Source organism: Cynara cardunculus (assembly GCF_001531365.2).
Source record: "Cynara cardunculus var. scolymus isolate 2C chromosome LG 2, CcrdV1, whole genome shotgun sequence".
NCBI lineage: Eukaryota > Viridiplantae > Streptophyta > Magnoliopsida > Asterales > Asteraceae > Cynara > Cynara cardunculus.
Genome location: NC_037529.1, coordinates 7063890 through 7076246, shown reverse-complemented (window position 1 = coordinate 7076246; position 12357 = coordinate 7063890). Strand labels below are relative to the sequence as shown.

Below are 12357 nucleotides of genomic sequence, written 5' to 3'. Positions count from 1 at the left end.
ATATATATATATATATATATATATATATAAAGAGAGAGAGAGAGAGAGAGAGAGAGAGACTTGGGATCATGTGAGATCAAATGTTTTTTGTGAGACCCGTAAGATCAATTCTCAACCCTTGAATTAGATCTACAATATGATAATCTTAACATTCATAAACGCTATGCGACTTCTCAATAATCATAAAATTGTCACCGTGTAACTTTTGACCATTAGATAATTAACTTATAAAATTGATCAATGAACATAAATTGATTTTACGGGTCTCACGAAAAACCAACATGCTGTGCCGGGTGACCGGAATCCTGGTCTCATGCGAACCCAACCTTTTATATATATATATATATATATATGTGTGTGTGTGTGTGTGTGTTTATCTACTGTTATTTTAAAAAACAACTTCAAAGACTCGGTTTTTCCATCTTTATTTATGGATCATTTTAGTTATCAATATTCTTTTACAAAATAAGTAAAGTACTTGTCTTTAAATGACAAAAGAATAAAAGAAAAGGGGGTTAAATGCAAATAGATAATAGTTGAAGGAATCCAAAGAAAAGAAAATTGCCGCACACACTCCCTGATGGCGCGTGGATATGCCGCTGAGCTTAATCTTTTTCTGCTTTAATTTAAACATAAAGTCAAAACCCCCACCTTTCTGGCTTTCTCTTTCAAGTCAACGTTTGTAACAAAACACCATCTTATTTTAAAAAATAAAATAAATGAAATTCGGTGTTTATATATAATTTATTTTATTAAAAATCTATTATATGTCGTTATAATTTACAATGATAATTTTTACCTGGTAGACGATGTTTAATTACGATTAATAAAAATCCTTTCATCTAAATCCAATAATAAATAGTTCACAATAAAAAAAACATATAATTTTATAAATCTATAAGTATTTTATATTTTAATGAATAAAAAAATAATTTTACCTTTAATTATATAAAAGAAATTTTTTAAGGGAAAATTCTAAAAAAACTCAATACACATTAGTGTTTGAAATGATTAAGTGCTTGAACAATTTTTTGGAACAAATAAGTTCCTGGATATTACAAAACTTATTAAATAACTCATTGGATATTACAAAACCTGTTAAATACATTTTTATGACATATATAACTGATTAATGTGGTAAAATAATGGAAAAGTCTGGGGAAAAAAACCAATAAACTTTTATACCAAATATTTTTAAAAAATAAAAATAAATACTAACATCTATAAAATGAAACAAATATACCAAAAAAATACTTACATTTAAGAAAAGTTTATTGATTAAATTTATTTTAATTAAAAATAAAATATTTTCTGTCAGTGATTTTTCAAATTAAAAAAAATTAAAAATGATTACTAATGAAATTTATTTTAATTAAAAATAAAATATATTTATTGATGATTTTTCAAATAAAAAAATAAAAAATAATATAATTAAATTTACTGACGGGGTTAACGATAAAACTTAACTAAATACATAATTAAAAAAAAGTCGTCGCTAATCCATCGGTGAAATGATATCATCGACAAGATTCAAACACGACTTTTGACACTTATTTAACATGTTATAGCGTCTGACGATTGGCAAGTTAGTTATCAATTAGATCTTAGTAATCGATGCATATATACCAATGAAACACTAACGATAAATTTTAATTAATTATATATTTAGTTAAATTTTATCGTTAATTAGTCAGTAATTTAATCAATTTATATTCAATTTTTTAATTTAAAAAATCACCAATAAAATATATTTTATTTTTAATTAAAATAAATTCCATCAACAATCAATTTTAAATCTTTTTTATTTTAATATTTTTATTTTAAAAATCATATACGAAATATATTTTATTTTTAATTAAAATAAATTAATCAATAATTTTTTAAAATCTGTTTTTATTTGAAAAATCACTGATAAAATATTTTTTATTTTTAATTAAATAAATTTCATCAATAATCTTTTTTAAATGTAAATATTTTTTAGTAAATATAAATACTTTTTGGTATATTTTTTCATTTTATAGATATAAGTACTTTTTTGGTTCAAAAAATGTTTAGAAACTTAATCGTTCAAAATATGAAAGTCGATTGTTTTTTCATATTTTTTTCATTATTTTACAATATTAACAAACTTTATAGGTCATAAGAATGTATCTAACAGAATTTAGAAAGTCCAAGAAATTATTTAACAGATTTTAGAATGTCCAAAGACTTATTTGTTCCAAAAAATTGTCTAAAAACTTAATCATTCCAAACACTAAAGTCCATTACGTTTTTTTTAAACTTTTCCCTTTTTTAACTTATAATTAAGGGTAGAATAAAAAAAGTAACCATTTATTTTTAAAAATTAACCATTATTTTAAAATAATAACATGGACACTTAAGAAGTTGAAATTAAGAATAGTAATATATGCATTGAATCAAACATTAACACAAGTACACAACATAGTAAGTAGGGGCGTGTATGGGCGGATCCGACGGGTTCGGGTGGGAAAATAAAAAACCCGGTCGGATTTTGGATATGGAAATTAAGCCCCATTTTTTGGATTTTCAGATTGCTTCGGGTTCGGGTTGGTCGGGTTGAGGTCGGTCGGGTTTCGGGTTGGGTTCGAATTTAGTTATAATGCAAAAAAATTATATATCCAATCGATTTTGACGATGAATTCAATCGGTTTAGAGGATTGATAAATCGATAGTATGCTCAGAAATTAGGAAAAAAAAACACGACCGACCAAGATTTTTAGAATTTTCAAAAGATAATTAGATAAATAAGTATATATTTCGAGTTTTCAGATAGATCGGATAGCCAAAAATCAAATCCAACCCGAACCCAAATTTTCTCCAAAAAGTTGGTTTTCAGATTTCAATTCGGGTTTTACATAAATACTTTAATTTCGGTTCAGGTTCAGGTTCTGGTTTGGATTTCGGATACTTAGGGTTTTGCATACGGTTGAAATCTTGTACAAAATTAAATAATTTCGCCATTAATTATTTAAGAAACCATGTTAATGATGAAACTTTCATTATTTTCTAGTTTGCCGACATCAACAATTTTGTATTTATTCATTACATAGTTTGATTGATTTGTTCACACATACACGTACCAATTTATATCATTTTTTGTAATTATTATGTAAGTTAAATTCAAGATTAAAACGTTTAACCAATTAATAATCTGAAATAAGATTATTTTTTCCAATATTTATGTATTTATTAATATTCAAATGTTTTATTTATTAAACAAAGTATACCATGACAACTTTAGATTTAATTAAATAATAAAATACGAATTTTGTATTTATATATTTTTGTAATTGTTGAATTCTGTCTTTTGGTTTTAAAAACATCCGCCCTAAAGTCAACCCTCTCTCTTTCTCTCTTCCTTTAACACAGAATTCTTCTCTTCCAACTAAACTCATATCTTATTCTACTTCCATGGAGATCACAAAGTTACTTCCATCCAATTAGTACTTCTTCTTCCTCTATAAGTACCTTACCTTCATCCTCTCCGCCTTTTCTTCACCCGGAATCCAGTCATGGGAAACGGGGTCGGCAAGCTGACCCTATGTTTCACCGGAACCGACATCGTCCACCGCCGGAAAGACGTGGCCGTTTATATCTCTGACCCACTGGATGATCTGGGTCACTCCTTCTGCTATGTTAGGCCTGCTCAATCTCGCATCTCGTCCTCCAAGGTTCATTCGGCTGAAGAAACCACCACTTTCCGGTCAATCTCCGGCGCCTCTGTCTCCGCCAACACTTCCACGCCTCTGTCGACATCTTTCCTCGATGTTTACTCTTACAACACCATCGATAAGGCCTCTGCCTTTGAGAGCTCTACATCTTTTGCATCGATTCCTCTACAACCTTTGCCTAGAAACTCAATCAATTCGGGTCCTTTGCCGTCGGGTCCGTATTCGGGTCCTATTGAACGAGGCTTCCTTTCTGGCCCGATTGAGCGGGGATTTCAATCGGGTCCTCTTTTTTCGGGTCCCCTCGAGAAGGGTAATCACGATCAGTTTCAACGGAGCTACTCCCATGGGGGTTTTGCTTTCAAACGCAGATCGAGAAAACGTCATTTGATTCGGGTTATCCAAAGGGCGATTTCGAGGACGTTTACAACCCGTGGCCAAAACTCGACTGTTGCCCCGATCACTAAGAACGTGGGTCATTTGAAAGATCACAATTGGATTGTCGGGTCTTCGGAGAAAAACAATGAATTGACGATTAGCAGTGTTAATTTGAGCAGCGAAGGTAGTTTTTTTGATGATGATGAGTGTATGAATCAGAACCAGAACCTTCAATGGGCTCAGGGCAAAGCTGGAGAAGATCGGGTACACGTTGTCGTCTCGGAGGAACATGGGTGGGTTTTTGTTGGGATTTATGATGGATTTAATGGTCCTGATGCGCCCGATTATCTATGGTCGAATATGTATGCAGCTGTTCATAAGGAACTCAAAGGATTGTTATGGGATGATCAGATTGATTCATCAAATTCGACTTCTTTGGTGAAATCTTCAGATGTTGTCGAATCTCATTTGGATGATCAACCTTCAAAAAATGGGTTACCAAGTTGTGTTCATCAGCAGGAGAGTTACCCATGTGCAACTGAGGATCTCGAGACAAATTCACGGAACAAGAGGAGCAGGATTAGAAATCGAGGGGCGGCAAAGAAATGGGAGGAGAATCAGAGGAGGTGGAAGTGTGAATTCGACCGGGAGAGATTAGAACTTGATCGAAGATTAAGAGAACAAATGAATCCAAATGGGTCGAATTCCATAAATCATTCGGATGTTTTGAAAGCTCTGTCTCAAGGACTGAAGAAAACAGAGGAGTCTTATTTAGATATTGCAGACCAGATGCTTGTTGAAAATCCTGAACTAGCTTTAATGGGCTCTTGTGTTCTTGTTATGTTAATGAAAGGAGAAGATGTTTACGTGATGAATGTGGGAGATAGCCGCGCTGTTCTAGGTCAGAAATCCGAGCCTGACCTATGGAGACAAGATCTAGAAAAGATTAACGAAGAAACATGGTATGATCTCGAAGTTTTTGATGCTGATATTGCCACCACAAACCCAAGTTTAACTGCTTGCCAGCTTAGCATGGATCATAGTACCTCCATTGATGAGGTAAAACCAAACAACATAACTTCAATTCCAGGTCTTTTAACCTCACAATTCTAGTTTTCATACTCTAAAATTCATCAACTTTTCGCAGGAAGTTGAAAGAATAAAGAATGAACACCCAGATGATGCATGGGCAGTGATGAATGACCGTGTTAAAGGCTCACTAAAGGTCACTCGAGCTTTCGGTGCTGGTTTTCTTAAGCAGGTAAACAAGAAACATCTGTTCAATTTGATCCATTCTTTCTAAAAGCAAATTGGGATTTATTCTTGTTGGTGTTTGGATTAAAGTAGATTCTCATTTGTGTTGGAATCGATGGGAGATTGGATCTTCTTTAGGGAATGATACTTTCATAACTCTTTTAGATTGGAAGAAAGCAAGTTGGCTTTCTATTTCTGGAGTTGTCGGACACCGCATTGACATCTATACTTTTGTGCACAAGTACAAGACTTAATCCGAGAGTGGTTCACTTTTAAGATGACGGCACTTGACTTATCATTGCAAACAAATGATCGAACGTTAGTATGATCATTTGAAAGTTGATGACAACATAAACTAAACATGTTTGTAGCTTTAAGAATATCTGGAACCCCATTAGATTACTCTCAAGAAGAGCCCTCGATGAGAAATGGTCTAAGTCTAGCCGATCTGGGTCTCCAACAGGGCACAGATTATCCCAGAATGCCGAGTCCCTACCGTATTAAACGTTGGCTCCGGTACCATGTGGAACTCCATGTCCTTGAGAAGAAAAGGGATGTTGCAACATATATATTAAGGATAAATGGTTCAAGTTTGGAATCCAGTAATAGCTATATAGTCGTTATATTATGCTTTATAGATAAGGATTCCTCTTTTATGAGTTATAGATTCGGCCGAAATGGTATATAAAGCTCGTAAAAGACTGTTGCGTTACTTTTTTGATTCACATTGTTGGTCTATTGTGGTTTTATGCTCGAGTTTCGTAAAGCACATGATGGGGTTTTGTTAAGAAAAAGATCGTTATCAGAAATCAACTTTAATGCTCCGTACTAAAATCTTCTGTTTCGTTGATTGGTGCAGCCCAAATGGAACAATGCGTTACTAGAGATGTTTAGGATAGATTATGTTGGAACTTCTCCGTACATAAACTGTCTGCCGTACCTACGCCATCACAAATTGGGGACGAGGGACCGATTCTTGATATTATCCTCAGACGGGCTTTATCAATACTTCACCAACGAGGAGGCTGTTTCTGAAGTCGAGCTTTTCATTCAATGGTCGCCCGAAGGTGATCCTGCTCAGCATTTAGTCGAAGAAGTCTTGTTACGTGCAGCCAAGAAAGCAGGTAATAATCTGAGTTTTGAGGAAAAGCTTCAGCTTTACGCCTTTATCTTTCCGTTATAAACAAACCATCATTCTTGCAAAAATGTAAATAAGAAAAGAAAAACATTACATCTTGCAAAATTAACGCGTGTCGACAAATTGTAGTGCTTTTTGATCGTGATCGTTTTCAAACGCTTACGTATCTAAGATTTTGTTGTTTACAGGTATTGATTTTCACGAGTTGTTAGAAATACCACAAGGGGATCGAAGGCGTTACCATGATGATGTTTCGGTCATTGTGATTTCGCTCGAAGGAAGGATATGGAGATCGTGCTTGTAATCGATACACACCAAAAAACATAGAAATCCACAAATAAATGGGGATTCGTTTACGTGAAAATAGGTAGAGATACAGATGCACCAATTTTTCGATATGTTTTTTGGTGATGAGGATTTGTAAAGATGTAAAAAACGTTGCTCCATCTTAATTAAATATGCAACTCTCATATACCAAAAATGCAAATGTTCTAATAAATGTCTATTTGTTACATACAAAACTCATCTTGAGTGATTGGTTTTTTAGTTGTTTTTATTATATATAATATATATATATATAGAGAGAGAGAGAGAGAGAGGGGGGGAAGATCAAATGTTAACCATCATTTTTGTGTTAACTTTGAAAACCCTCTTAACCAATCAAATTTCATTATTCTTATAGGTTTATGTCTTGTTCATTTTACCCTTACAAGGGTATTGTAGTAAATTGGATTCATTTGTAACCCCCAAACAATTAATGGGGAGTTACAAACAATCAAATCCCAAAAAATATGCATTCATATTATTAATTTTTTTTTACTATTGATCTTTCATGTTCATTCTTGTATGAATTTCTAAATCGCATAAGAAACAAGGTAGTAACGATTTTCGGTATTGATCAATTTGAACACAAATGAACCGTGAACATAATTTGAACACAAATGAACAACCGTGAACACAATTGAACACAAATGAACCGTGAACACAATTTGAACAATTTAACAGATGAACACAAATTAACAGATGCTATCTTAATTTTGTGGGACGTCTATGTATGTGAATATATGGGYMAAAAATTGCACATATCGTGTTCATTTGTATTCATATCATGTTCACGGTTCATTTGTGTTCAAATTGTGTTCACGGTTATTCATTTTTGTTTAAATTGTGTTCACAGTTCATTTGTGTTGAAATTGATCAATACCGAAAATTGTTACTACCGTATTTATTATGCGATTTAGGAATTCATACAAGAATGAACATGGAAGATCAATAGTAAAAATGATAATAATAATAATAATAATATGAATGCATATTTTTTGGGATTTGATTGTTTGTAACTCCCCATTAATTGTTTGGGTTACAAATGAATTCAATTTACTAGAATACCCTTGATAAGTATATTTTTTTTCTTCCCAAAATGCCCCTTTCATCATTGTTCACTAGGCATCATTAAAATTCAAACTTTTAAAAATTAATTTTTTTATTGATTATATATATATATATATATGTATATATATATATATATATATATATATATATATAGGGTTGGGTTCACGTGAGACCAACCTGTTTTCATGAGACCCGTGAGACCACATTTTTACATGTAAACTTCACAGCAAAAACACTGTGAAGGTTTAAAAAAAGTCGAACCTTCACAGTAAAAACACTGTGAAGGTTTTAAAAAGTCACCTTCACAACATTTTGTTGTGAAGTTTCAAGTGTAAAATATTGGTCTCACGGGTCTCACAAAAACAGGCTGGTCTCACATGATCCCAAGTCTGTCTATATATATATATTCAAATTGTGACGTTAGTTTGGTCAAACAAACCGTGTTCTTTGACAAGCAAAGTGCCAAAAAGTCAAAGGTTGATTCCCTTAAATTCAAAACCTTGTTTACTTGTTTTCTTTGTGAGAAGAAGTCCAAAAACAAAAATCAAAACTTTTTTGAATCGTAAATTATTTATTGAATTTTTGAAAATTGGTTTTCTATATTTTGTTAATCCAAAAATACTATGTGTAATTGCTAGAAAAGTTTAAAGTGAAAAATATCTGAAATCAATTTTACTGTTTGGTATGTAGGACATTATAAAACTCATTGTTCTATTTTTGGTGCAACAAGGGACATGACAAGAACTCGTCATTCTATGTTTGGTGCGACATGTGACAAAGATAAGATATGACAGCTTGAGAGGGAAAAAAAGTTTTTTTTGTGTTCCACCAAAATAGATGGAACAAGATGGGAAAAGAATGAGATATAAATTAAAATATTAATAATTAAACCTTGTTTGATATATAACCTTAATATAATATTTGTTTTAGCGGTCATCACCGCTAGTCACGACCACCTTCACCACCTGTAACCGTCGTTGGCCACCTCCACCTCCTCCTGCACTACAACAACCTCCATCACCTTTACAACCACCGTCGACCACCGACCACCACCGTCCATCGCCATCTCAATAACCGCCGTCAACCACTGACCACCTCCGTCCATCACCACCTTCACAACTGCCTTCGACCATCAACCACCGTCGTCCATCACCACCTCAACAACCGCCTTCAACCACCGACCACCGTCATCCATCGCAACCTCAACAACCACCGTCATCCATCGCCACCTCAACAACCACCGTCACCACCATTACCACCGCTGGCCACCTTCACATTCTCCTCTACTACACAAACCTCCTCCACCACGTCCACAACCACCATCGGCTATGAATCACCACCATTCATTACCACCACCATGGGTCCACTAACCTCGACCATAACCACCACCACTAGCTATCATCTTCACGTCCTCCATAACTACCGTCGGCCATCGACCACCACCATCCATTTCCATCACCACCGGTACAATCGACTATCACCGCATCTACATCCATCATAACCAACATCACCTTCACCATATCAGCCACAATGTAACACCCTAAAAAAATCTAATTATAAGAACATATATAATATATATATATATACACATATTTATAAGGAAGCTAAGACCCAAACGAGAACTTGACGGAAGCTAAATCTCAAAATAAAATCACCCAACAAAGGGAAAAAGTGTAGCGTTTACAAAACAACGAAAGAGACGATAATTAACAACCTAATAATCTAAACAATTCTATGCCTAGATTAAGAACGGATGTTTCTACCATCTCCAACAAAAAAATACGAAATCAACCATTATTGTAACGCTCGAAACACCAAGTGTTTCAACTACAAAAATGACTCTTACGAACAACAATCTCCTTACCCCTTTGATACTCCGCCGCTAAAGGAACCTGATAAGCAAACCAAAACAAGAAGAGGTGTTAGGCTTACGCCTAGTGAGCTCAAATAGTATAACAAATGCATCTGATAGAAGGGCCTTTAAACAATTTTATATATATATATATATATATATATATAATTGACGTAACTTAAAACAATTTAAGGGGGGGTGGGGTAAGTCCAAAATATAACGTGGTGGGGCCAAAACATCCGAAGATGACGGGGGAGACCCGCTTTCCGTTATTTATGACGGAACACGAAGTAAGTCATAGATCAATGTTATAGAGCATCACTTATAGGTTTAAACCATCGACATCAACCTAAACCAGTCATGTAGTCGATCGTGATCTTAAGCTCATTATCTCGGAAATTACATAATAATCACAATGCCTATTTCCGAGTGGAAGTGAGAAGGTGATTTGGAGATTACATAATAATCGCAATCTCTTTTTCCAACTTACACCATCGTTCTCACGAACGAAATAAAACGACATCCAAGCCTATAATCTCATTACATCCCAGTGATATGCTTAATTACGTTATCTTAAGCATATAAACCTTTATTCCTCACTAAGGTTATGCATAAGCTCTTTAATCACATGAAATGTTCCCCTTTGCTAACAAAGAACTTCAAATGTAGAACATGAGGGTGTTTGAGTCTTATGGCCAACGATATTTTGAAATGAGTAATTTACCAAATGATCGAAACCATTTTCTCCAACCTCATCTTTTCATTATAAACAAGGTCTCTAAGTTCACTCCTTTTTGACCTAAAAGTCTCCATTTCAACCAAACAAGGAATTTCGTAACACTAAGGTATAAAGCAAGTAATGTACATCTTTTCAATTAGTATAAGTTTTCGTGAAAGGAAAAGGTTGAACTCACATTGTAGGATTTAGGAGAAATCCTAAGTCCTGAACTAATTGGTAGACGGAAGGGAACTCAGAAGCAGCAGGATTTCTCTCCTAATTCGTGAGGCAACAGCAACAACAGAAGCCGAAGGAAATGGAGGGTCAGGAGAGGCGAAGAGCAGCACAACAGAGTCTGATGTTTGGTGAAGGGAACGAAGGAACAAGACAGCAGCAATTGCTATTTGAAGATGCACAACAACCTTGCTGTCTGCTGTTTTGCGTAAACACAGCAGCAGGTGTTGTTCGGGCAAAGAGGCGAAGGGACAACTCGACAGGGCTGCTGTTCGGCGATGCAGGCTATGAAACAGCACTACAGACGGCTGTTTTTGGGCGAAACACACGAAGAACAACACAGTCAAGCTGCTGTTCGGCGAAGCAGATGAAGAAGCGTCATGACAGAGTTGCAACCTTGCTGTCAGCTGTTAACAGACCACGACGACACGACAGCGTCCACGGCCTGGCAAGGAACGCGAAGAAACAGCACATCAGAGTTGTTGTCCGCTGTTAGCTGTTCGCAACGACAGGGCAGCGCCTGCTGCTCGAGCAAGAAAACGAAACAAACAACACAGCAGAGAGCCAGAGACTGCTGTTTGCTGTCTAATGGACGGTTGCGTGAGATGGCACGGCGGCCCTGCTGTCAGATGGATCCAAGGTGCGGGAACGGCTGGACAAACAGGCGGACGGAGGTCGGGGTACGGTGCAGACGTGAGTGGACCAGAGGCGCTGTGCAGACTTGGCCGGCGCTAAGAAGGTCACACCGGCGACTACAACCTCCTCCCGAGTGCTTTCTTAACCTGAAGAAGCCACAATCTTTCCCCCTTCTTCCTCAAATAGCCGTTATTGCTGTTTTTCCTCCCCTGCCCCTTCTTTTCTCCTTTTCTTTTCCCAATCTATGAAACAGTAGATAAAGACACAAAAGTAAGAGAAGGAACTTTTTTTTTTTCCAAGTAAAGAAGGTCTAAGGATAAGATAAAAGGCTGTAGCTACCCCCTCTTGACTTTCTTACCCCACTACATCTATCATTATCTTCCCAATGAATATATACATATATATATATATATATGTATATATATTACTAAAGGAAGACCTGATAACAAGAGAAATGTTCTAAGTTTCTAAAAATAATACATACACTCACAAAAGAAACGCATATCTCACCAACGAGATGGAAATCCTGGCGTGAACGGAGTAGAGAGTATGGGAAAAATTTCAGGCGTTACACACACTGACACAAGGACCTCTCCACCACTGTTGACACCACCACCCCTATCCACCATCTTCACATCCTCTACAGTCACAATCGTCCACCAACAACAATGCCTCTACCTCCACAACCCTTGTTGTTCCAATAATCTTCATCATGTCTTTGTTAATTGATAAAGATCTTTCAAAGCGAATAAAACATAATTCTCCTTTGTATTAATCGGGTTTTTCAAAACTATCATCAATTATATCAAAAAATTTATTCAAATTGATACTATTACATATATATATATATATATATATATATATATATGCGTGTGTGTGTGTATTTATGTATATAAAAATTGTGTAAAAAAGCTTATAAATGAAGTTATTTAATTATTTACTTTATTTGTGTTAATTATTACTATATATCTATACTATATTATAAAGCATTTGGCTAAAACTTTTAAAAACTCTTAAAACTCTTAAAAACTCTTAAACCATATTTCATTTCTATCCGATTTCATCT

General features: G+C 34.9%; 2 protein-coding genes across 2 annotated transcripts in view; one reads left to right on the top strand and one right to left on the bottom strand.

The window, feature by feature from the left end:
* Window positions 1–3442: 3442 nt before the first annotated feature.
* Window positions 3443–6935, top strand: LOC112507582 (probable protein phosphatase 2C 4). The gene is made up of 4 exons (XM_025112227.1): window positions 3443–5126; window positions 5215–5328; window positions 6181–6445; window positions 6648–6935. Exons 1-4 carry the CDS (start codon window positions 3534–3536, stop codon window positions 6761–6763), a joined length of 2088 nt encoding a protein of 695 aa, XP_024967995.1. The 5' UTR covers window positions 3443–3533; the 3' UTR covers window positions 6764–6935.
* Window positions 6936–11407: 4472 nt separating this feature from the next.
* The window catches only part of LOC112505669 (enolase-like), an 8188-nt gene continuing 7238 nt past the window's right edge, over window positions 11408–12357 (bottom strand). Inside the window, exon 4 of the mRNA XM_025109567.1 lies at window positions 11408–11533. Within this exon, the coding sequence (XP_024965335.1) occupies window positions 11408–11533 (126 nt within the window). The remainder of the gene's footprint in view (window positions 11534–12357) is intronic.